This window comes from Mastigoproctus giganteus, chromosome 8 (genome assembly GCF_048544385.1).
Source record: "Mastigoproctus giganteus isolate SK-2022 chromosome 8, ASM4854438v1, whole genome shotgun sequence".
In the NCBI taxonomy this organism is placed as follows: domain Eukaryota; kingdom Metazoa; phylum Arthropoda; class Arachnida; order Uropygi; family Thelyphonidae; genus Mastigoproctus; species Mastigoproctus giganteus.
Window position 1 is genome coordinate 149,369,975 of NC_143582.1, and position 27,801 is coordinate 149,397,775.

The 27,801-nt window shown below is 38.5% G+C and overlaps 1 protein-coding gene across 1 annotated transcript in view; it reads left to right on the plus strand.

The window, feature by feature from the left end:
- PNPase (polyribonucleotide nucleotidyltransferase 1) overlaps nt 1–27,801 on the plus strand; it is a 389,999-nt gene that overhangs the window by 64,826 nt on the left and 297,372 nt on the right. Inside the window, exons 6-7 of the mRNA XM_090380364.1 lie at nt 3,269–3,430; nt 3,999–4,185. Coding sequence (XP_090236490.1) covers nt 3,269–3,430; nt 3,999–4,185 — 349 coding nt within the window. The remainder of the gene's footprint in view (nt 1–3,268; nt 3,431–3,998; nt 4,186–27,801) is intronic.

A 27,801-nucleotide genomic window follows, 5' to 3' on the forward strand; every position in this document is an offset into this window, starting at 1 on the left:
TGTAGAGTGGTACAAGGCTTGTGGGTTAAATTTTTTCTTAGCATGACCTGTGCTTGTTAACAGAAGGAACTGTTATTTTTATGGATGGAATACACTTAAAGAAGAGGTGCACGATTATTTGGCAATGCTGTTAAGGCTGCACTATGTGGGTTGGAAAACTGCTATTTTTTGAGGAGAATATGCAGATTATTAGATTAATGGCAACCATAAGCAAAGGTGAAATTGATCTTGCAATGCATCTATTAGGATGTTCAGCAGTCTGGAAAGCAATGTGTCGGGGATTGCAAGGGCTGCTGGGGACCCTCATGGGACAAGAAAATATATGGACTGCATTAAGAGCAGAAATGGGCATGCATGCTTACTTGCTTTGAATACTTATATTATAAGTATAGTGAATAAATTTTACAAATTTGAAGTATTGGTTAAATCATCAAATGTGGACATTATAAGGATATCTTTCTTGGAGAGTGCACAGAGGGGATACAAATTTAAATTGTAAAAAGATAGTTGTAGGCTAGGTGTGTGAAAATTTGCTTTCGGAAAGAGGGTAATTGATTGTTGGAATAAACACACAGATTTGGTCCTGTGGAAGTGGGTAGTCTGAATACATTTAAATGATTTGATGAAGTACTAGAAGGGATGAGTAAATAAAGAGTGGTTATGTTTTTTTTTTCACTGCCACCTAGTGGTTTCTTTCTCTGGAGATTCCTAATGCATGAAGAGTCATTGCTTCTAATCAGATTAAGATTATTGCTTTCCCTTGTTGCCTCTCTAACATGCTGATGTATAAAACAGCTATGCAATAAATTTAGAAAAGTTTTGTTACAATGTGAAGACCAACTACAAGTTCCAGTCAATATCTGAAAGTTAAAACCTCCAATTAATATTCTGATTTACTGATCCATTCTGTTTGTCTGTTTAGTATGTCATTCGGCCTGCAACATATTCTACTCTCATTTTTGTTTTCCCAGTATTTATATCACACCAAACTGACTCAATATTTAGGACCTGTGCCAAGCATATTATGTGAATGAGATTTGTATGTAACAGTTCCAGTTATTGTGCTGCTTTCATAACATGTGGAGCAGTATTGGTTACCATCATGAGCACCTTTTCCTCATTTTCACTTTTAGGCCATTAAAGTTTAAGAGAACCATTAAGTGGAACTTAATGGTTCTCTTTTAATGACATCATTCTTTCTAGCATTTTGCATGCTGAAGGCAAGACTTACTAATTTCTTCAACACATAGCTCTTTCCCAATCATTTTTACTGTGAATGGGAAAGAGCTGTGATAATTCTACCTGTCATTGCTAATGCATTGGTAGTTTTGTTTACTGATAATCACACAGAATTGTCAAATTGTGTCTTGGAAAATAGATTGCACTGTTGAGTGGTAAATTAAACTTATATAAATTTTGCATAGGGTGGATTTGTCAGTAGTTAATTAGCACAGTTTTTCTCCAGGAATTGATTAATTAGTACAAGGTAGTTTATGCTAATTAATCATTCATTCTACAGGAATGAATGGATTGATAATTTTTAAATGGTATGTTGCTACAAATCAGAGTTGTACATAGATTTTGGGAACAGGAAACATTTAGAAAAAATACATAATCTGAGTCAATGGAGACTGGAACGTTTTAACATTATTCTCCTCATGAGTAGCAGTGCTCACAAGGAGAATAGAAATAAAATGTTTCATTCTCTATTGATTCAAATTATGCCTTGGTTCACCTGGGATTTTTTAATGCAACACTTAAGAATGGACCAGATAAAATATTACCTTTTCCATTTCCTTAAAAGAAAAGGCTGAGCACTTTTTTTTTTTCTTGGCATGATTTAAAAATCAAGAAAGGATAAAAATTTTCATCATAATTAATTAATTCCATACAATTCAGTGCTTCAGACAAGCAGCTGTTTTCTTTTTTGCATGTTCTGATGGAGAATCATTTGTTTCCTTTCTAAGCAAAATTTGCTGAGCTTTGAAAAATACATGTTATGTGTATATGTATGTTTTTTCCCTAAAAAATGTATGCCTTTAAATATGAAATATGTACTGCATATCTTGGGCACTGCATCTGAAAAACTTGCAGGTTTAATGATGGAAGAGACAGTCTTGCTCCATCGTGGTATATTTGTAATTCATATACAGGGTGTCTCAAAAATACACGGCATAACTTCAGGAATGAGTTCCTCATATGTAGACAATAAAAATATTTTATATAAACATAGTTCCAGAAATGCTTGGTTCCCGAGTTATTAACTGGAATGTACTCCTGTACGCCTGCCCTGTGAGTTTGTTTGAAAGTACATGGGGCCCAAATAACTTATCACCAAAAACACCCGCCCAGACATTGAGGCTGAACCACTGTTGGTGATGTGATGGAAGAATTGCATATGGGTTTTCCTCAGCTTATACATGCTGATTGTGAAAGTTTTGGATTCCGTCTCGTGTGAACTGTGCTTCATCTGTGAATATCACTAAGGCAGGAAAGTGAGTTGTACCACACTGCTGCAGGACCCACTGGCAGAACATTACTCGCGCAGGGTAATCTGCTGGTGACAAGGCATGCACCCGTTGCAGATAGTAAGGATACAGTTGGTGTTCTCACAACACTCTCCAAATAGTCGAACGTTGAGCAGCCAGTTGCATTGCTATTCTGCATGTGCTGATTCCAGGAGTGGCATGCACAACATCCAAAATCTCCTCCTCTACTTCAGGAGTCATAGATCTTGGTCGTCCTCTGTCGGCAGCACGAGGTGTAAAGGTCCCATGTTCACAAAGGCAGCGATGGATACCTTCAAACGTTTTCCTGTCTGGACATCTTCGTTTTGGAAACCTTTCGTGGTACAAACAACGAGCCTCCAGAGCATTGCCGTCTGCCAAACCGTACATAAAGTGCATATCTGCTTGCTCCTGATTTGAGTACATGATCAGAATGGAAAACCACCAGATTCTGTCAGTACCTTGTGATGAAGGAGGAAATTCCTGCGGGAGATAAGACATTTTGGTTAATAACTCGGGTACCAAGCATTTCTGGAACTATGTTGATATAAAATATTTTTATTGTCTACATATGAGGAACTCATTCCCGAAGTTATGCCGTGTGTTTTTGAGACACCCTGTATATAAAAACTCCTTATTGCAAAAATTTACAAATCATTTTACTGAATAAATTTCAATTATTGTACTAGTTTTTTATTGTTCTCTGCCTGTCTGATAAAATAGCTAATGACCATAGTTACTGCAATGTTTTTATATTACAGCTTCTGCAGCTCTTGCAGTATCTGACATACCATGGAATGGACCTGTAGGAGCAGTAAGAGTAGGATTAATTGATGGAGAAGTAATTATAAATCCAACTCGTAGAGAGATGTCACATAGTATTCTTAATCTTGTAGTAACAGGTGCTGAGCAAACCCAAGTTGGTGAGTTAGTATCATTAATTGTAATATTAACTGTCAAAAAATGACAGTGTTCACAGAAAGTCACAAAAAACCTTTTAAACCTTAAAAATATTAAAATTGAATTAGATTAAACTGTAAGAAATATATTTAAGATTTCTCACTGCTGGTGTACTTTATATTTATAGGGTTGCTTTGAGTAAATTTTCAGTAAGACTAACTGGTTTTTTTTGGGTTTTTTTTGATGAAAAAAAATTAAAATAATAAAGGACAAAGAATCTATTTTTATTTTTTCCACATTTCCCAAAGACATTGAGAATGGCATAAAACATAATGTGTTCATTTGTATAACACTTTTTGAGCCAAAAAAGTGGCTTATTGTTAGTGCACATTTGCATTGTCGTAATGAATAACAATATATATTTTACTATAAAATTTAGCCTTTTTTCTCAGAAAAACCAGTGGTAGAATTTTTTTTTTTTTTTTTTTATGCCTACTAAGTGGTTAAGTATTTATTTATTTTTACATATTTTTAATAATGCCAATTAAAAATAATTGGCATTATTTTTAATGCCAATCTTATTTTTTATAGTTATGTTACAAGCAGCAGCAGAAAATTTACTTCAGCAAGATTTCCTAAAAGCCATAAAGAAGGGAGTAAAAGAAACTCAGAAAATAGTATCTGCTATACAAATGCTACAAAAAAAAATTGGAAAGCCCAAGAGAGAAATAACTGTATCCAATGTCCCTTCCCTTGAAATTATTGAAGCTGCTAAAGTGTAAGCAGAAATTTTTTTGATATACACATAAGTGTTATTATATATAGATATACAGTAAACCCCCGCTATTCGCGGGGGTTACGTTCCTGAGAAATGTCGCGAATACCGAAAACGCGAATGCTGAGTTATGGCTCCCATAGTAATAAATGGGTTCCTCTCCAAAGTATGAAATATATAAGAAAAACTAGTCTAAAATTTTGTCTATGTATGTATTATATGTACCTTCATAATATGACTATGTAAATAGGCAGTACATAGTGAAATGCAAGCATATGGCATCGAAATGAAAATAACAAACGATTTAATGTTAAATGTAATATTTATTAGAAATTTCAAACCAGCGCCTTTGCTGACTAAAAAACTTATCCCGCCAGTGCTATCACCAGTTTCGCTAAAGTGTTGATAAAGGAGTTTTGCCTTTTCACAAATGATGAGTGAACTTAATGGAATTTTATTTTGAGTTCGGTCTTCTATCCCCAGATTTAAAGCTTTTTCCATTTTTTCTAATTTAACATCACGAGTTACAGAGCAAATTTTTGAAGCAATTAGCGCGTTTTCACGGACACTACGGCAGATTTTTTCTTCCGATTTTTTGATTGATCGTACCCTCGACTCATTGATTTTATAATGTTTTGCCACTGAGGAGACACTTTCACCATTAGAAATTTTGTCTAATAACTCAATTTTATTCGCTAATGTCAGTACCTTCGATCTTTTCACATTTCACTTGTTATTCGTAGCCATATTTTTGTATGGGTTAGAAAGAACTTGTCCACAATAAAGTCACTTTCTTCCGTTAACTTTCTTCCAAAAAAAGTCTATTTTACACTGCAAAACGGTAGATTTATCACTTTTGTAAGCATATCAATTTATAAATTGATAAATTCATTCAATTTATAAGCATATAAATTAAAAGCAAACGACGAAACCTTCCACGACAAGCGCATAACACATACTGAACAAGGATTAGCGAGAAACATTCACGCTCACGATTTTTTCACCCCTCTCCCCCCACCCACTGAGCGTTGTTTTGACCGGGAATGATAATTTTAGCCACGTCCATGTTTTTTTATGGTGGAAAATGTTCACAGCATTTTAAAATTCACATTTTTTTAGGTTTCATTTTATATTAAATCAGCGACCGCGAATACAGATACAGTGAATAGCGGGGGTTTACTGAATTTTAATTATGAGAAATGGGAAACATTATTACACTTTCTGAACTTTTCTACATCATTGTGGTAAAAGAAACTTGTTTTAGTTCATTCTTTGTGTATTGTAACAGTTAATAGAAATAGATAATAATAAATTTAAGGAGGAATTAGACAAATTATAATTTGTCTAGTTGGTGACCTGTCCAACACCTCTAATTATTAGAGGTGTTGGACAGGTGACCAATTCACCAAACTTTTCACGTCATGGGAAATGTGGTTGTGTTTTTTTTTTTTTTTTTTTTTTGCTGATGCTGTATAAGTTTGATTCCTTCAACATTGTTTATGGAAAGTAGAACCAACACTAATCCCTGAGGGATCCCACTTGTTACACTGATCCAGCCTGTAATCCAGTGGAGGAACTTAAGCAACTCCAGTTTATGTAGCAGCCTTCCATGAGGGACAATATTAGCATTTGCATTAGTAGAGGCATTTGATGCAAGAAAGCAAGCTTATGCAGCATCAGCCAAAAAAAAAAATAAAGTAAAATAAATAAATAAAAAATAACCACTTCCACTTCACCCCTCTGTTCGTTCGAAATACCTGTCCAGCTGAGCCTTAAACTTATTTAGGCTATCAACCTCCACCACAAGGGATGGAAGTCTGTTCCACCTACCAACCACCCGCTGGCTAAAGGCAAATTTCCGCACATCTATCCTACATCTGTCTTTCCTCAATTTGAATTTATGCCCTCTCAGGTGATTATTCTGAGCAAGAGGAAGAATCCCATCAGCATTGAGCATGCTCAAACCATTCAAGGCTTTGTACACCTCTATCAGATCACCTCGCTGGTGCCTAGTCTCCAGACACTGTAATTTGCAAAACTTAAGCCTTTCTTCGTAAGAGCACCCCTTTGTTCCATTCACTAATCTTGTTGCCCTTCTCTGTACTCGTTCCAGCAGCTCTACATCCTTCTTGAAATGAGGCCTCCAGGCCTGTATACAGTACTCTAGGTGTGGCCTGACCATTGCCTTATACAAGGGAATAATCACCTCCTTATCCCTGCTAGAAAAATTCCTATATGTCATTGACAATACACCATGAGCTACTCTTGCAACCCATCTGCACTGCTCAGAGAACTTCATATCTGCCTGCACAACCACCACCAGGTCCCTTTCATTCTCTACCACTGTCAGTGTAGTACCACAGAGTTGATACGTTGCTCTGGGGTTGCTTTTTCCCATATGTAGTACTTTACATTTGTCAATGTTAAACTTCATTTGCCACCTCTCAGCCCATCTGCTCAACCTTTCCAGATTCTGTTGCAGCAGCATAGTGTCAGTAGTGTCCTTGACAACCCTGCCAACCTTCGTATCATCTGCAAACATGGACATTAAGCTTGATATACCATCATCAATATCATTTATAAATACAGAAAACAATAAAGGACCCAATACTGAACCCTGAGGGACTCCACTAATAACATTAGTCCACAATGAGCAGTGTCCATTGATTACCACTCTCTGTCTTCTCCCCCTCAACCACCCCTTTATCCATAGCAGCAATTTGCCTCCAATGCCACACTGCTCCAATTTGTGCAGCAGTCTTCCATGTGCAACAGTATCAAAAGCCTTTCTAAGATCCAAGTATATAATATCAAAGTTATTCCCTGCATCCAGTTCTTTTGTGACTGCATCATAGTATCCAATCAAATTGGTCAGGCAAGACTTCCCCTTAACAAAACCATGCTGTGTCCGAGCTATAACTGAAGTCTTGTCTAGATGATCCTGCAGTGCTTCTTTAACCAGTGCCTCCATTAATTTTCCGGGAACAGAAGCTAAACTCACAGGTCTATAATTACTTGTGTCAGCCTTTGATCCTCCCTTGTGAATTGGGGTTACATTTGCACATCTCCAGTCCATGGGTACCTCCCCTGAGTCCAAGGAAGCTCTCATAATTATGGCTAAGGGTTTGCTTACTTCCTTTGCTGCCTCCTTTAATATAACTGGATAGATCCCATCCACCCCAGGTGCCTTTCTTGTGTTTATCTTCAACAATTTCTCCTCCACTTTACTCTCAGTTATTACAAGATTCTCTAGCTTACTGCTAGAGTTGAATACACCTCTGGCATTCCCCTCGCTGAATAACTCCTCATGTGTGAATGTCGATGCAAAATATTCATTTAGTTTGTTAGCTACCTGAGCAGGGTTATCAATACTTGACCCATCGATATCAAGTGGACCAATCTGATTCATCCACTTCCTTCTAGGTTTACATAAGTAAAGAACTCTTTGTTATTTTTCTTCGAATCCCTTGCCAAGGATCTCTCGTAATCTGCCTTTGCCTGCCTAACCTCCTTTGTAACTTGGTTACAGATCAACTTGTATCTATCATAGGCTTCTGTGTCACGTGTTAATTTGTATGTATCCCATGCATTTTTCTTCTCTGTCATATGCCTCATTAGTTCATCTAACATCCATTTAGGCCTAAACCTTGAACAATATTTCTTAGTTGGTATGTAAAGCCTAGTAGCTTGCAAGATAAGTTCTTTGAATGCTACTCATTTTGAATTTGCTGTTGGTAACATCATCAGTTGATCCCACTGTATAGAATTTAAATACTGTCTCAGTCCATCGTAGTCGCCTTTACGAAAGCAATACCCCTTCCCTTTACCCCTAATGGTAGTTACCTCTTTGAGTAACTCCCACTTCAGAACACTGTGATCACTGCCACCTAGTGGTTCATTTATCTGCAGATTCTTAATGCATGAAGAATCACTACTGATAATCAAATCAAGAGTATTACTCCCTCTAATTGCCTCCCGAACATGCTGATGTAGAAAACAATCATCCAATAAATCCACAAAAGCCTTGCTAGTGTGTGAGTGACCAGCCCCAAATTCCAGTCAATATCTGGGAAATTAAAATCCCCCATTATAAGACTCTCTGATTTACTGGCCCACTGTATTTCTCTGTACAGTTTCTTATTATACTCATCAGAGTCATTAGGCCTATAGCACACTCCTACTCTCAATTTTGATCTCCCAATGCTTATGTCACCCCAAACTGACTCGACACTGCACTGTCCAGCGATGTCTTCATCCAATGTATCACAGTAATTTACTGGATTGGTCTAGCATGACCCCTGTTTTAACAAGTCCATGCTGGGATCTATTCAAGATACCATTCTTGTCGAAATGGTTCTGAATTATATCCTTAATTACTGACTCTATGATCTTTCCTACCACAAAAGTTAAACTTTGCTGCTGTATAAGTTTGGTTCCTTCTCTTTATCACCATCTTTGTGGATTTGGAAGGCATTAGCCTTCTCCAGTCCAAGGAAATATTCCTGGAGTCCACTGAAGCTCTTATTAACATTTCTAATAGTTTGATATGCTCACATTCAGCCTTTTTAATTACAGCTGAATATGTACCTTCTTTTCCCTGGAGCCTTGCCTTGCCTTTCTTTAATCTTAGTACCTTTTCTAACAAACATTTCTCTGTGTAGTGTAACTACCGCAGAGGAATGGCCATGCCTCTGTGATACTAAACCAGAAGTTCTTAACCTATTTGTTGTGACCAAAAAATGGGTAACCATGTTTAGGGTGGATCACAATGATCCACTTTAATAAATTGAAATTTTTTCCTACCCAACATGATAGCACTAATTTAACCAAAACTATTATTCTGTAAAACTACCATCTAAAAACCTAGTTATTATTCATATTTTAATAATATATATATATATATATATATATATATATATTTATTTTTATTTTTTTTTTTTCAGATACTCAGTTTCCTAAGCGTTATTATTTTAATAACAATAAATACTTAATTTGTTGACATCAGTAAAGTGATTAAACAAAATACGTGATTAATTCAAAACCAAACTGTCAGTTGTGAAGTTAATTTTTAAACATAATCTGGATCCCAGCCAAAAAAAAAAAGTTTAAGAACTCCTGGTATTGCACCAGGTGATGAGAGTTGTCTTCTACTCAGTAGACAACTCTCATCACCTGGTGCAATACCACCACTTTAAAGGAAGCTTGAATCAGTGACAAAAACAATGTTCGGACTCCATAGAAAAGTTCTGCATCGTGGCATTTCTTCTATCATCCTAGCTGCCAACTCTCCAGATTTACAATCGAGATTCTATCCTTTTTGACCCTGTCAATTTCTCATTATCCTAATATATCCATAACATTGTTTAAGGATATGCTTAAACCATGTGAAAGTAATAGTGCTGAAACTCCAGTGCATTGTGTATCACAATTATTACTGCTATTACGTTTAAAAAAAAAAAAAAACTAAACAGCAAACTAAATCTCTATGATAACCCTCAGGGATCTTGCGGTCCTTTTTGAGACTTATCACAGTCATTTCCTCAGATATGACAAGCCTAGAACCTCTTACCTGAGAGCTTAAAATACTTATGAAACTGATATTCAGGTGGCACTTCTGATTCATATGGATAAAATTTTGGTGAAATCCAGTCATTCTATGACAACCAAATCCTCTGTTTGCAACTTCATGATAGTCGGACCGTTTAGCAACCCTAGGTATACACTCTTCATGCATGTTCTGAAACACTGCACCTCGTATACTAGAGGTAACAACCCAGCTGTGAAGCAAAGTAAGCATTGATTAATATCACAGAGGAATGCCATGTCTGTGAACATGGCATTCCTCTGTGTGGCATCCACACCACACAGAGGAATGCCATGTGTTCACAGACCAACTGCTAGATTGTCCACTGGATTGAACCTATGGGTAACTCATAGGAGGCATCCGGATCAGCTAATGCATAATTTTCCAGCCCTATTCTTCCAGATAGTGACAGGAGGGAGTCCGCATAGTGTGTATGTGCTGGGGGGGGGGCCATTGTCAAACATACTATGTCAAGGAACTGGGTATGTTCTCATTGTGTGTATGTCATATCCAAAAATTTTATTACTTCACACATGTATCACCCTCTACTTTTAGAAGAAAATCTTTATTGTACAGTAAAGATACAGATACAATAATGTGCCCGCCACAGCCAGGAGGCCAGGGGCTTTTACTTTATCTACTGAATGCATCATGAATAGTTAGACTGATAGAACAAATTAAACCTCTCCCAAACACTTCCTTATTTATTTATTTATTTCGTATGATGTGATCAATACACAAAGGAACCAGTTTTTTCTTGCTTCCTTCGTGTATCGTGGCCGGGATATCCAACCAACTGGTTGGTTCGGCACCATCGTGATATCCAGCCTGAGGCGGGAATTGAACCCGCGACCTTTGGGTTGCCAGGCAGGCACTTTACCTACCCGGCTAGCCCGGTCGGCACTTCCTTATTCATTTCACAAATATACGTGGTCTCAGTTATCAATGATGTCTTTCTACTTACAATCTGCCAAGCCTACTTACTTTTTCTGATAGGATCCCAATTATTGGTGGCCTCATCTGCTGATTTCAGTTGTCCTAATTATTTGTTGTATGATTCCTTTCACCATAAAGGTGTTACTTGATGGCTTTTCTCTGATATTCCTTGTGAAAGAGTAATTTGGAATTTCTTTTTTTCTCCCATTCTGTCAAATTCATCTGTTGCCTTTTTCACTCCCAACTCCAGTAATCTCTTGGAACTCTTTGACTTCCTTTCTCTGAAACTCTAATTGCTCTAGGCCAACTTTCCTAACAATGAGGTACTTTTATTGGCAATTTTAACTTTCACAACTCAAACTGGCTTTAGTTTTCTAGTCACATGGATCCAGCTGGGTGAGATGCTGATGCTTTTGCTATAACAAAAGACTTCACATAGATTGTTCATTTACCTTCCAGAATGCCAGACAATGTTCTGATGTAAGTGTTTGCTCAGATCGTGTCAGTGAAATTATTCTTGTAGGAAGAAATCCTGTATTCCATACTCCACCTGAAATTCTCACCCTTAAACCTCAGTTTTCCAATAAATGTAAAAATGCTGTTCAAGATAAGAATGTTGCATATTGCAAGCCAATTGCAATATTCAACACTAAAGTTCACAACAGTAAAACAGTTATTAATCAATTCAAACTTGACTTTGAACATGATAAGAATAGAGAACTTGCTTCTTGTGTGAACATTCTGGACTCTTGTGAAAGCTGTTGGCTGCAGCTTTTGCCCATCTATACTCCTGCCTCTATTAAAACATGATGGTTCTATTGCCTGCTCAGCTAAAGATAAAGCTAACCTACTATCATCCTACTTTTCTTCTAATTCTTTTATTGACAATCTTGATAAACTACCACCTGCCATTCCCACACAGTCCACTCACTGCTTCATGTGGTCTTCCTTCAAAAGGATATCAGAAGAATTTTGAACAGCCTTGATACCAAGAAAGCACCAGTTCCTGATGGTATTTCTCCACCTGTTCTCAAAACCTGTGCTCCTGAGCTTACCCCTCTTCTATGTCACCTTTTTAGACTTTTTTATAACACTGGTGGTTTTCTTTCTGCTTGGAAATTTGCTCATGTTAAACCACTTACTTAAAAGGGTAACAAATCCCTCCCATCCAATTATCATCCCATTCCACTTATCTCTATTCTTTCCAAATAACGAAAAAGTTCATTAACCACTAACTTCTAAACTATCTCAAAACCTTCCAGCTGATCAATGATTGCCAATATGGATTCTATCATAAATCTACTGGTGTGATATATTGGTTATATTGCTCATCTGGACAAATTCAGTGGAAAGTATGGCAAAACTCTAAGCAGTTGCTCTTCACATTTCTAAGGCTTTTGATAAAGTTCAGTGTAAAGTTCTTCTATATTTGGCATAAACCTTATATCTTATGGATGGCTGACTATTTTTTGCAGTTGAGTATCCAGTTTTCTCTGGCTACCTAATTGAGACTGCTCACTGCAGCTACGTTAGATATCTCTCAGTCTTCTAAATTTTCTACTGATGCTGTTTTTTCCCAAGGTTCAGTTCTTTTCTCCTACCCCTTTTATCTTGTATATCAATGAAATTTTTCCCCTGACTGCAAATGTTATCTATTATTTTGTTGATGATAGTACATTGCAGTGCACCTTCCAGTTTGAGTACATACAAAAGCTTTTGAGAAACATTTCTCTGCACAAGCAGCTTCATCTTCTTGAATATCTATTACCAGTTCCTTAAATTCTGATCTTGAGGTAACTTTCCAACGAGTCAGAGATAACTTAGTTTTTTTTTTTTTTTTTTTTCCTTTATTAAGTAAGAAAAAAAATTTTTTTTCTTACTTTATTAAGTTAATAAACAGTTTGACTTGCCACAGTCATGTAGATTAGCATATTTTTCTATTTATTATTATTAGTAGTAGAAGCAGGGGCTTTTTTTTTTTTTTAATGAAAACCCCAAGCACAAGAGATATTTGAACCTATAGTATTTAGTATGGTGTATGGGTTAAAGTTTGATGCTTGTTATAACCCCAGGGGCTCACATCTGGTGAGTACGGGCTTGGCACACCCAAGGTCCTGAGCTGGACATCATCATTCTTCTCTTTCTTGGTGATTCCTCTCTCTCTCTCTCTCTCTCTCTCTCTCTCTCTCTCTCTCTCTCTCTCTCTCTCTCTCTCTCTCTCTCTCTCTCCCCCTCCCTCCCTCTCTCAGGGTAACTCAGAAATTATTATTATTTTTTTTTTGGCTGGTGCAGCATAAGCCCTGGGCTTCCCTGCACTGCACCATATGGCTAATAATAATAATAAAGTGCTAACATACTCATTGGGGGTGATAGATTGAACACCAAGCTGGAGGTTATCATGAGAAAGACAAGGACAGTAATGACCAAGAGCCGCCAACACTACCCAAAGTCAGCCGTGGAGAGACTGACAATTGCTCGGAAAGAAGGAGGAAGGGGCCTGATAGACCTCATCAAGCAGCAGAAAACAGCGATTGCTAACCTCAAGGATTACTTCAAAAAACACACAGCAGCACTCCACTAAGCCATAAGGAAGATAGACAAGCGGTATACCCCACTCAACCTAAGCGAGGAGTCTCCTCCCAACCAGGAGGCACAAACAAAGCTAGAAAGATGGGCAGAGAAGACACTACAATGTTCTCCATCAAGATCACATAGATAAAATTGCTTCCATTGCATGGCTCACGAGCGGAACGCTCTTCCTCGAGACTGAAAGATTCATGTTCACCGTCCAAGACCAGGTAATCAACACCAGAAACTATAGAAAATATATCGCCAAGGAGCCTGAAGTGTCCGATGATGCCACCTGGCCTCAGAAATGATCCAACACATCACTGCAGGATGCAAGGTGATCACCCAGACTGTGTACACTCATAGACATGACCAGTAGCCAGGATAATTCATCAGAAGCTAGCAAGGAAATACCAGTTAATCAAAGAAAGTGTACCGTAGTACAAGTATGAACCCCAGGCAGTACTAGAGACCCCAAACCACAAGCTCTACTGGGACCGCACCATAATAACAGATAAGACAATTCCGCACAACAGACCGGACATAACCCTTGTGGACAAGAAGGAAAAGGCTACCTGTCTGATTGACATAACAGTACCCAACACTGGCAACCATCAGAAAACCCATGGAGAAAAAATCAGGAAGTACACGAACCTAAGACAGGAGATCAAAGAGATGTGGCATATGCACCAAGTTACAACCATCCCGATCATCGTGTCAACCACAGGTATGGTGCCAAAGACCCTACATAACAGCCTAGCAGCAATAGGTCTCCCAGCAAACACCTACAGTGAACTCCAGAAAGTCGCAATCCTGAATACCTGTAGAATAGTCAGAGAGTTCCTCAACCAACAGTTCCTTGACGTGCTCCTGAATTCATCCCCAGAAATAGATCAACCAGTGCAGAATACATTGGTTTCATAGGAGGTAGTCCTAGTTGGGGGCCCAGTTGTTAGGAAAATGGAATATATTCTGTAATAAAGACAGACAATATGTCTTCTGCTTGCAAAATTTGACATTGTAACAAACAATTTGTCAGCTGTTAATGGCATTAGTGGGTGCATGGCAGTACATATGGGACTAATGATTTAAAGCTTCGATGAACTGATGAATTGCATTAAACACTGAAAGAGAAAGTGTAATAGAATAAAAATTAGTAAGTGTAATAGAAAGTGTAATAGAAGACCATTTGAAAAAAAAACACTTAACTTAAGTGATTCATCAGGATTGTCAAAATCAATAAAGTAAAAAACTTAATTTTTCTGTACCATGTCAGGTGTATTGTGAAGGGGTGGAGTGATACTTTTGGTCAAAAACTGCCTGAAGTAATAGCAATCTTCCCGGAATCATGTCAAGGTAATATGGATGTCGAGTCAGTGTGGTGTGAAAAGACTTGCAGTAAAGGGAAGATGATAGTGGGGGTATGCTATATGCCAAATGACACTGTAGTGTATGACAAAAATTTCTTTAGGCAATATGAATGGGTTAGCAAGTTCGACTGTCTCTTTATAGGCAACGTCACTCAACTTCTTATAGACAACTATGCTGAGACTGTAAAAACAATATTAGTAACAGGTTTTTGAACAAACTGTACGATTGCTACAAACTGAGTGTAAATATATCAAAAGCTTGACAATGGAGGAACCAATGGCAGAGTGTTACCACAATGCCATAAAATGGGTTATGTCTAAAGAAGCTTATGAGTTCAAGATAAAGGCATGGGATTCAATTTCAAGAGAGGGGACCATGTTGGACTGAGATACAGCAATACCCCGCATAGCACTGATAGCTGGTACTGAAACTGTTCCATGTTATGTGAAACTGTGCTGATTGAGGTGTAATTATAATGGATTTTAATTGAATGCATACCAGAGAAACAGTCTATAAACAACTTGTACTTGATAGCCAATTAAAAGGATTTGAATTAAAAAATATTGCAAAAATTTTATTAATGAAAAGGTAACATCATGAGAAATCAAAAAAAAGCTTTATTGTTTATTTAGGTATTTCAATAATGACGTTGTCTCTTTTTCTTGGCATGCAAGTCTTTGTAGCATCGAATCCCATTTTGTAAAATTTCCCATATCTTGATGCTACATTCAACATTCGGATCTCCAACATCCATAATCGCCTCACAGGCCATGTCAACCGCCAAAAAATTTTCTCCAATTCTTCCATTGAAAATTCTTTTGGTGTCACTTCAATGTTATCCACATCAAAATTGTTTTCCTCTTCTTCATATGCAATTTGCTCATCAATTTCAAGGACAGTTGCATCATCCAAGTCATTTGCATGAGACAATGCAGTCACATACACTGTCAGTGTCCAAAGTTTTGAATCCCGTCTTTTCCGATCTTTACAATGTCTTCGGTGATTGTCTGAACTTGTGATTCAAAACCAGTGAAATAATTTGCCAAATGGGGCAAAACATGCTGCCAAACAGAATGCATGTTGTTGGCGGTGATATCTAGCTAAGATGCAGATATATTTTTGATTGCATTCCTGATGTTATAATTTTTCCAAAATGTTTGTAAAGATGATGATCCCACTCCTGTTGAAGCTTCAATCGCTTGAGAAAAAGTTTGCCGCAGATAATACACCTTGAATGTGGTATTACGCCTTGATCCATGGGTTGTAAGAGAGATGTTGTCTTAGGTGAAAGAAAGCATATTTTTACATTTTCATTGAGATCAGAAATTTCAGGTGGGTGGCCTGGTGCAAAAGCAACAAAATTTTGAATTCCATCCCTTCATCTTTGCAGTAACCTTCAACCGTTGAACAAAAATAATTTGTGAACAATTCTGTAAACAATTCTCTTGTAATCCATGCTTTCTTATTGGATCGACAAATTATGGGCAATGTGCTTTTTATGCAACCCTTTAGAGCTCTTGGGTTTTGCTCTGAACACAAGTAGAGGCTTCATTTTAAAATCCCCAGATTTTCCACCCAACAAAAATGTTAATCGATCTTTTGGTGCTTTATATCCAGGTTGGGCATTTTCATTTTCAGCTAAAAAAGTTAACGAGGGCATTTTTTTCCAGAACTGTCCAGTTTTGTCGACGTTGAAAATTTGTTCCTCCTTGTAGACACCTTCTTCAATGATGTCTTTCAATTCACTGGGAACTCTTGCAACGCGTCTTTGTTTGCACTTCAAATTTCACCTGAAATATAAACATTGTGAATCCCAACATGGTTTTTAAAAAGGTAAAACCAACCATGACTGGCTGTAAATATTTATTTAGTCTCCTCCTCTTCATTTTCTTCTTTTTCCTTCAGCTTGTTATAAAGGTTCATGGCTTTCGCTTGAACGATGTTTTGACTCAAAGGAATTCTCTTTTGATTACAATCTTCTATCCATATTAATAAAAGACGTTCCATATTAATCAATAGCAAACTTCTTTGCTTATTTATCACTTTCGTCATGTAAGATGCTGTAAAAATTCCCAGCTCTTTATACCGATCCTTCTTTCAAATAATCATTCGCACTGATGTTTCATTCATTCCATTTTCCCGTGTGATTTTATCATGCGATGCACCATCTTCATAGCACTCAGACATTAGGTTTAATGTCCGAGTTTGCAGATGACACAAAGAGTGGCAGGGTAGTTAATGACAGTAATGATAGTATGCTGTTGCAACAGGATCTAGAAAAGTTAGGCAAATAGACTGAGAAATGGCAACCGAAGTTTAACATTGACAAATGCAAAGTACTGTATTTTGTTATCAGTAATCCTAGGGTAAATGAAGGTCTCTGAACAGTCCTCACAGGCTCGAAGGACAGCTCATGGAGTTGTGTCTATAATAGCAGGAATAAAGAAATGATTATCCCATGTGGAAAAGTATCGGTAAGGGTATCAAATCCACGTGTACAAGTTGTAGCTCTGCTGAACGAGAAGTTTTTTAGCCATATTTAGCCGCTTTATTGTTACATCAAATTATTTTCTATAAGTAGCTTATAGACCTAGTCAGGATCGTTAGTTTATTCTGAATTGAGACAGCGAGATTTGAAAGTTAATTAATACTTGAGTGTCCGTAGATTTACCGTTCATAACTTGTCGCCTTTGTTATACGATACAATGTATATCCCGAACTAGATAGCATTAGTATTGTATAGTATATAATATAATATTGTCAATTAATCAGTAAAATCTATTAATTTTGTTAAACTTCGTTGTCAATTAAATTGTACTTTAACTAAATACATATAACGACTTAGATTAATTAATGCCTAACTTGATAATTAATACATAACTTGATAACATAATTAATTAATACATAACATGATACAGAAGTTATATAAAAGGAACTCGTAGATACTTGATACTGAAAAATATATATAGCGTTATAACTGTGTTGGGATACAAGTTTAGGGTTATAATTTTGTACTGAAATTGAAATTAAATTGAAATCATGACTCAGACCAGAGCAGCAAAGCAAAAAGCTCAAGCTAATGGGAGTGCTGTGGCTCAGAGGAGAACTGAGGGGGGGGCAGTTGCCCTCTGAATCACAGCCTTCTAAAATGCACTGCTTGCATGATGTTTGTGGAGCAATCGGGTACTGGACATATTGCCATGGAGGATGTCTTTGTGTGTGTGTGTGCGCAATGCAAGAAGTGTAACGAAATTAGGCGACAACTCAGCGTTGTTATGGGCCTATATGAGAGCTTGAAGGACAGGGTGGATGCCCTCGAAGAATCTAAATTGAGGGGCCTATCAAGCTCTCAACGGTCCGCATCAACGCCAGAGCTTGCACTTGGTCATCACGCAACACAGCGGCAAATCCCAAAGCAGAATGCGCTGGTCCCACAGGAACTAGTAGTTGTTGGTGACTCTATTGTCAGGGAAATGGGGAACATGCTTTGTAAAAAGGATAGGTGGAACAGGACCAGGGTATGTCTGCCAGGGGCAAAGGTTGATGACGTTGTAGAGCTGATATCATCTTTTAAGGGCACAAAAGGTGATATAGTTGTACACATTGGCACTAATGATATTAAGATAGGAGACTGGCAGAATTACTTAACAAGTACAGGTCACTGTTGAAAAAAAGCCGTGAATTAGGGTTGGATTTGAAAGTGTTTGCAATTCTGCCCAGGCACGATCAGAGGGAGTATATGATGAGAGCATTGTCGATCAATTCGGCCCTGGAAAGATTGTGCAAGGCTCAAGGGGTAGAATTTTTTTCAGCCTGGTCTGTGCTTGTTAACAGGAGAGACTGCTTCTACAGGGATGGGATACACTTAAATAGAAAGGGTGCAAGAATATTTGCTGATGCTATTGAGGCAGAGTTAGGTGGGTCGGAAAACTGCTAGCTTGGGGGGATACAAGGATTAATAGATTAACAGTAGCCACTGGCAGAGGTGAAAGTGATTCTTACGCTGCTTCTATTCGAATGAGCAGAATCCTGGGAAACAAGATGCAGGATATTCCACAGACTGCTGGGAGTCATTGCGGTACAAGTAAACACATGGGTTGTGTTAGGGTAGCTAAGAATAAGAACAGGTGTACACCTGTTCCTATTCTTAGTGTACACCAATGCTAGGAGTTTGGTAAATAAATTCGATGAATTTGAGGTATTGCTCAAAGCATCAAAGGTGGATATTGTTGGGATATCAGAGACGTGGTGTCACACAGATATAAGGAATGCAGAACTGGAATTTGGGGAGTACGTCTATAGACAGGATAGGAAGGGAGGAGGGGTTATGCTATTATTTAAGAAACACATAAAATCCAAGGAAGTAAAGCCAGTTGACATCGCTGGACAGTGCAGTGTCGAATCAGTTTGGTGTGACATAAGCATTGGGAGATCAAAATTGAGAGTTGGAGTGTGCTATAGGCCTAATGACTCTGATGAGTATAATAAGAAACTGTACATTGAAATAGAGTGGGCCAGTAAATCAGAGAGTCTTATAATGGGGGATTTTAATTTCCCAGATATTGACTGGAATTTGTGGGTTGGTCACTCACACACTAGCAAGGCTTTTGTGGATTTATTGGATGATTGTTTTCTACGTCAGCATGTTTGGGAGGCAACTAGAGGGAGTAATAGTCTTGATTGGATTATCAGTAGTGATTCTTCATGCATTAAGACAGTATATAAATTCTATACAGTAGGACCAACTGATGATGTTACCAACAGCAAATTTAAAATGGAAAGCATTCAAAGAACTTATCTTGGAAGCTACTAGGCTTTACATACCAACTAAGAAATATTATTCAAGGTTTAGGCCTAAGTGGATGTCAGATGAACTAATGAGACACATGGCACAGAAGAAAAATGCATGGGATACATATAAATTGGGTTGGTCACTCACACACTAGCAAGGCTTTTGTGGATTTATTGGATGATTGTTTTCTACATCAGCATGTTTAGGAGACAACTAGAGGGAGTAATAGTCATGATTGGATTATCAGTAGTGATTCTTCATGCATTAAGACAGTATATAAATTCTATACAGTAGGACCAACTGATGATGTTACCAACAGTAAATTCAAAATGGAAAGCATTCAAAGAACTTATCTTGGAAGCTACTAGGCTTTACATACCAACTAAGAAATATTGTTCAAGGTTTAGGCCAAAGTGGATGTCAGATGAACTAATGAGACACATGGCACAGAAGAAAAATGCATGGGATACATATAAATTAACATGTGACACAGAAGCCTATGATAGATATAAGCTGGTCTGTAACCAAGTCACAAAGGAGGTTAGGCAGGCAAAGGCAGATTATGAGAAATCTTTGGCAAAGGATGCAAAGAAAAACAGCAAAAGAGTTCTTTACTTATGTAAACTCTAGAAGGAAGGAGATGAATCAGATTGGTCCACTTGATATCGATGGTTCAGCTGTTGATGATCCTGCTCAGGTAGCTAACAAACTAAATAAATATTTTGCATCGACATTCACACATGAGGAGTTATTCAGCGAAGGGAATGCCAGAGGTGTTTTCAACTCTGGCAGTAAGCTAGATAATCTTGTAATAACTGAGAGTAAAGTTGAGGAGAAATTGTTGAAGATAAACACAAGAAAGGCACCTGGGGTGGATGGGATCTATCCAGTTATATTAAAGGAGGCAGCAAAGGAAGTAAGCAGACCCTTAGCCATAATTATGAGAGCTTCCTTGGACTCAGGGGAGGTACCCATAGACTGGAGATGTGCAAATGTGACCCCAATTCACAAAGGAGGATCAAAGGCTGACACAAGTAATTATAGACCTGTCAGTTTAACTTCTGTTCCAGGAAAATTAATGGAGGCTCTGGTTAAAGAAGCACTGCAGGATCATCTAGACAAGACTTCAGTTATAGCTCAGACACAGCATGGTTTTGTTAAGGGGAAGTCTTCCCTTACCAATTTGATTGGATACTATGATGCAGTCACAAAAGAACTGGATGCAGGGAATAACTTTGATATTATATACTTGGATCTTACAAAGGCTTTTGATACTGTTGCACACGGAAGACTGCTGCACAAATTGGAGCAGTGTGGCATTGGAGGCAAATTGCTGCTATGGATAAAGGGATGGTTGAGGGGGAGAAGACAGAGAGTGGTAATCAATGGACACTGCTCATCGTGGACTAATGTTATTAGTGGAGTCCCTCAGGGTTCAGTGTTGGGTCTATTATTGTTTTCTTTATATATAAATAATATTGACGATGGTATATCAAGCTTAGTGTCCAAGTTTGCAGATGATACAAAGGTTGGCGGGGTTGTTAAGGACACTGCTGATGCTATGCTGCTGCAACAGGAACTGGAAAGGTTTAGCAGATGGGCTGAGAGGCGGCAAATGAAGTTTAACATTGACAAATGTAAAGTACTACATATGGGAAAGAGCAACTCCAGAGCAACGTATCAACTCTGTGGTACTACACTGACAGTGGTAGAGAATGAAAAGGACCTGGGGGTAATCATGCAGGCAGATATGAAGTTCTCTGAGCAGTGCAGACGGGCTGCAAGAGTAGCCCGTCTGCACCGGTGTCTTGTCAATGATATACAGGAATTTTTCTAGCAGGGATAAGGAGGCGATTATTCCCTTGTATAAGGCAATGGTTATGCCACACCTTGAGTACTGTATACAGGTCTAGAGGCCTCATTTCAAGAGGGATGTAGAGCTGCTGGAACGAGTACAGAGAAGGGCAGCATGATTAGTGAATGGAACAAAGGGTTGCTTTTACGAAGAAAGGCTTAAGTTTTGCAAATTATATCTGGAGACTAGGCACTAGCGAGGTGATCTGATAGAGATGTATAAAGCCTTGAATGGTTTGAGCATGCTCAATGCTAATTGGATTCTTCCTCTTGCTCAGAATAATCATCCTAGAGGGCATAAATTCAGATTGAGGAAAGACAGATGTAGGATAGATGTGCAGAAATTTGCCTTTAGCCAGCGGGTAGTTGGTTGGTGGAACAGACTTCCATCCCTTGTTGTGGAAGTTGATAGCCTAAATAAATTTAAGGCTCAGCTGGACAGGTATTTCGAACGAATGGAGGGGTGAAGTGGAATTTTTTTTTTTTTTTTGGCTGATGCTGCATAAGCTTGCTTTCTTGCATCATATGCCTCTACTAATGCGAATGTTGTATAAAACAATGCCATATATTGAGTACTGCCAACTGACACTCCGGGGGTCCTTGACAATATATTTCCTTTAGTCCCTCATGTTGATTATTTGGTTTTGGATGGCGATCGTGAATCTTTCAGTCTCAGGGGAAGAGCTTTTTATTTGTGAGCCATGCAATGGAAGCAGTCTTATATATGTAGTCTTGGTGGAGGTCATTCTAATGTCTGACATGGAGTGCCATCTTTCTGTCTCTGTGAGTGGGGGTGTCCTTGTTAAGGTTGAGTATTATGTGCTGTTTGTCCATCTTTCTAATAACTTGATAGATTGATGCTGTGTTTTCCCTTAATCACCTTCTTATCTTGTTCAGTGAGGTCAGTCAGTACCTTCCCCTCCTCCTTTTCAGTCTGTGGTCAGTGTCTTGATGGCCGACTTCAGGTGGTGTTGGTGGCTCTTTGTTATCATTATCCTGGTCAATCTCGTAACCTCATCCAGCTAGATATTGGTCCAATCTATGATGCCAAAGGAGTACATTAATACTGGGATTTGTGTGTTTATAGCTGTGACCATGTTCCCGCCATTCAACTTTGATTTAACATGCTTCTCAGTTAAATTGGCATTGATCTCCTTATGTTCTAACTGGTGTGCCTGCATGGGTTTGTTAAGGGGAAGTTTTGTCTGACCAATTTGATTGGATACTGCAGTGTGGTCACAGGAACTGGATGCTAGTAAAAATAATTTTGATATCATATACTTGGATTTCAGGAAATCTTTCAATACTGTTGCACATGGAAGACTGCTATACAAATTGGAGCGGTATGGCATTAAGGGCAAGTTACTGCAATGGATAAAGGGATGGTTGAGTGGGAGATAGCAGAGAGTGGTAATAAATGGACACTCTACGTGGACTAATGCTATTAGCGGAGTCCTCCAGGGTTCGGTGCCGTGCCCATTGTTGTTTTGTGTATTTATCAATGATATTGATGAAGGTATATCAGGCTTAATGTCCAAGTTTGCAGATGTTACAAAGGTTGGAAGGGTTGTTAATGACACTAAAGACAGTATGCTACTGCAACAGGATCTAGAAAAGTTAGGCAGATGGGCTGAGAAGTGGCAACTGAAGTTTAACATTGACAAATGCAAAGTACTGCATACATACCAACTCTGTGGTGTAGTACTCAGGAAGGTGGAGAATGGAAAAGACCTGGGGGTAATTGTGCAGTCAGATATGAAGTTCTCTGAGCAGTGCAGATGGCCTTCCAGAACAGGTCATGGAATTTTGTCAATGATATTTAGGAATTTTGCTAGCAGAAACAAGGAGGTGATTATCCCTTTGTATAAGGCAATGGTCAGGTCACACCTTGAGTGCTGTATACAGGTCTGGAGGCCTCATTTTAGGAAGGATGTAGAGTTGCTAGAATGAATACAGAGAAGGGCAACAAGATTGGTGAGAGGATTAAAGGGGTGCACTTATGAAGAAAGGCTAAAGTTCTGCAAGTTGCAGCATCTGGAGACTACGCACCTGCGAGGTGATCTGATTGAGGTGTATAAGGTCTTGAATGGTTTGAGCAGGCTCAATAATGATGGGATACTTCCACTTGTTCAGACAAAGAACCTGTTGGCACATAGATTCAAATTAAGGAAAGACAGTTGTAGAATAGATGTACGGAAGTTTGCCTTTAGTCAATGGGTAGTTGATTGCTGGAACAGACTTCCATCTGTTGTTTTGGAAGTTGAAAGCTTAAATAAATTTAAGGCTGAACTAGACAAACATTTGGAGTGACTGGATGAGTGAAATTGGAAGTTTTTTTGTTTTTTTTTTGGCTGAGACTGTATAAGCTTGCTTTCTTACATCATATACCTCAACTAATGCTAATTCCAAAATATTTACATGACAGAGGGAGAGAGAGGTCTCTATCATGGCTTAATTCTCTTTACTGGACTACAGCTCTTAGTTTCATCCCACCAGATATCCTTAATGCAATCCGTTTATCTTGTAATTGTCTATTCAAAATTGCATCGTGATGTAAGTGCTGAAATGTTTGGTGGTCTGGAGTAGCTGTTGTAACTAATTCTCAGTTGCCACACAGAGCTTGATGTCATCTATGTACATCAAGTGAGAGAGGGTGTACAGATTCTTCCTCCTTTCCTTTAGGGTATATCTGTACTGTTATTGAGCATGATGAACAGTGTGCTGAGTGCTAGACAGAATCATAGTGGGCTCAGGGCATCTCCCTGGAAGATTCTTCTTCTGATGGGGATAGGTCTGGTTGTGGTGTTCTCGACTTTTAATGGTGGTCTCCATGTTGCCATGGTTGCTTCTAGGAAGTGTGTCAGTATAGGTTTGACATTGTAGATCTTCAGTTTCTCTATCGGCCACTGTGAGACATGGACTTGAAGACCTTGCAGTAGTCAATGTAGGCTCTGCACAGATTGGGGTGCTTCTTGTAAGATTTGCTTCATAACTGCAGTGTCAATAGGCAGTTGCATCTTGCATCCTCTGCTCATCTGCTTACATCTCTTGTGCTGCTTGGTCATGATGAGATTCCTCTTCTGATGGGGATGGCCTGGTTGTGGTGTTCTCGACTTTTAATGGTGGTCCCCATGTTGCCATGGTTGCTTCTAGGAAGTGTGTCAGTGTAGGTTTGACATTGTAGATCTTCTCTATCAGCCAGCTGTGAGACATGGACTTGAAGACCTTGCAGTAGTCGATGTAGGCTGTGCACAGGTTGGGGTACTTCTTGTAGGATTTGCTTCATATCTGCAGTTTCAATAGTTAATTGCATCTTGCATCCTCTGCTTATCTGCTTACATCCCTTGTGCTGCTTGGTCATGATGTCTGGCTCTCCAAATGGTCTGATATCTTCTTAGTTATGCAGTTGCTCGGGATCTTGTACATTGTTAAGAGAAATGATAGCCTGTACTTTTCAGACTACTTTTCAGGCAAATGATTAATTTATACTTTGCAGGATTTGTTTTATCTTTGTCTTTAGCCTTCAGTTAGGTGATTCCTTGAGTCAGACTGTGGGATCGTGTCAATATGCCTTATTATCTGTGTGAACTGCTTGTGTGTGTGTGTGTGTGTGTGTGTGTGTGTGTGTGTGTGTGTGTGTGTGTGTGTGTGTGTGTGTGTGTGTGTGTGTGTGTGTGTGTGTGTGTGTGCAGCTGATACTTGTAGTTGTGGATGTTATCTATTCTTGGGTTCATCAGTTGTGGGGACTTGATGATCAACTTTTGTACTTCTTCCTCGCAAATCTCCCATTCTGTCATCTCTTGTACATCATTGGTTTTCTTCCATTCTAAATCTTTCTAGGGGAATGGCCATTATAGCTAACTTCACTGCTCCACAGCTTGCCCCAGAACATTTTTTGAGTGTCTTCTGAGTGGGGAGGGTCCATTTCCTTCCTTTCTTCTCCTCTTGTCCAATTTTCCTGTAGAAGGCTCTCTAGTTTTCCTCAGATATCCTGTCTATTTTCCTGTGGGCACTCTCCTTTTGCTGTGGATGTTGTCTTTGTATTTTGTTTTCTGTTGGTCTCTGCTTTCTCTTCTGTTCATCCTGGTGGCTGCTACAGTTGCACAATAAATTTTTAGTGGATGGTTTCTAGTTACTTCATTGTTGTTGTTGACGTAATCCAGTATTATTTGCTGATTTAGGTGGTCTGTGACTTGCCACAGGATTCTGTTGGATCTTTTCTGTATGGGGTGAGTCTTTGTGGGGTCCTTCCCTTAAATTCTGCTAGGACTTCTTCCACTCTTCTTCTATTCTGGATATTGCGATCTCATCTTTTTCCACTTTGGCTGCTCTGAATTGTAGTTCTTGTACTTGGTATTCCTCCTACAATTCTGGTTTGGTTGTGTCTTGTTCTTCTTAGTTGATCACTCACATCCTGATTTTTTTCAAGATTGCATGTGCTATCAGCATCTTTATGATGATGGTCCATCTCTGCTGTGCTATTCAGTGTTCAGTGACTTGAACAGTCAGGAGATGTTCCAACCTTTTGGTGTGTAGTATCGTCCTGTACATTGTCATGTCTGTCTTTAGCTTTGATACTTCATAGTATGCACGCATAATGAACGTATTCATTTCGATGCTCCACTTCATGCATTGGCTTCTTGTTCCTTCTTGGGTGGTCACCAGTACAGTTGTGCAGGAAGCACTTCCAGTTGGTTGGGTTGGGTGGTCTTGCTCTTCAGTTTGTGGCATCCATGCGGGAGACAGTGCTACTTGCTCCACTGTCTTATGCAGGAGACAATCTCTGACTTTTCAAACTGACCCCTTTGTGTAAGGTCTGAACGCTATCCTGCACTACACTTGATGCAGTATGTTTAATATTCCTACTTTGTTGGCGCCTCCGTAGCCAGGTGGGAAGGAGCAGCAGTGCGTAACACACGCTTCTTGATTAGACCGGGGTTCGAGCCTGTCACCACCAAATACGGAGGATGCGGAAAGGTCAGGGAATGACCACCACATATTCCCAGAGCAATATGGCTTTAGTTGCTAATGCTCCTAGAAACCAAATAACAAACAAACAAAAAACCTACTTTGTTTAGGCTTTTGCATCTAGTTGTGGGTTGTAGTTATTGGAAGTTGACACCAGATTGCATCACGCTCTGCCTTATTCCTTGTTTCAGCCTTTGGGGAAGTAGGTTTAGTTGAAGTGACTTTTGCGATTTTATGATTATTATTTATTTTTCTTGGTGCGTGATTCAAACTCAGGTCTATGATATTGGTGGTGTGGCTGCCACCACTATTGTGGACCTGCTTCAGCTCTCGTATTTGAGCAATTTCTAAAGCCAAGTAAGAAACAATTTTGCATACTTCATCAGAATAAGAGCTGCACTACTAATTTGGGGGAAAAAAAAAAAGAGAGAGAGAATAACAAACGCTGATAATTTTCATGTAATAAAACATTCTACTTAGCAGCTTTCAAAAATGGCTCCAGCTCAGTAGCTATCCCCCCCCCCAAGTTTCTTTATGAAATTTTGAAGCTTTGTTCTTAAATATTAATATTCTTTAATAATATTAATGTTCTTAAATATTAATTTCTTCTTATTTTGACTTGGATTGCCCATCATTATTGCCAAAAATGAAACTTGAATTAAAAAAAAAAATAATAATAATTTGGTTTGGGTAAAGAAAGCCTGCACGAGAACGACGCGAAACGCTGGATAGCTTACGCGGAAAATTAGCTTCCCGATACGGCATTCTAGCGCTGCTCGGTCTGGAGCAGAAATTGAGAAGGATATATTGATTGACAGGTAGGCGTGGCAAACAATGAAATGATTGGTGGTGTGTGCGACAGACGACAAGCTACTGTGTAGTCATTGGTTGGCATTATGATGTGTATTTACCAGTAAAGAACGGTGCATAATAGTTTTGTAATGCACCGTTGCACCTAAATGAAGTAAAATAATCATTGCACTTAAAATAGTACAATTTCGGTCTTATCAATTTAGTTTTCATCAAAAAATCAAGCAACGTTTTATTTTCCTTACAAATTTCTTCCGTCTTTAAAAGATTCATTGCTACTGTAGCAATGAATCTTTTTGCTATTCATTGCTACAGTAGCAATGAATTGCTACTGTAGCAATGAATCTTTTAAAGACGGAAGAAATTTGTAAGGAAAATAAAACGTTGCTTGATTTTTTGATGAAAACTAAATTGATAAGACCGAAATTGTACTATTTTAAGTGCAATGATTATTTTCAATTAATTGAATCACGAACAGAGTCATGTGGAAAGTTGTGGTGTTGCAAAAAATGTCCTTCACGAGTTTCTTTATTGGAACATAGTTTTACGGAAAATACGAAAGTTTCATTGAAAAAGATAATGTACATTATATACTTTTGGTCAACGTGCACGCCAGTAACTAAGCATTCCATCTGGAAATTTTGAAAGTGACAGCAAATAAGTTTTATAGGAAACTAAGAGATATTTGCGGATTGCAGTTAATAAAAAACCCATTAAGTTGGGTGGATTGGGGAAA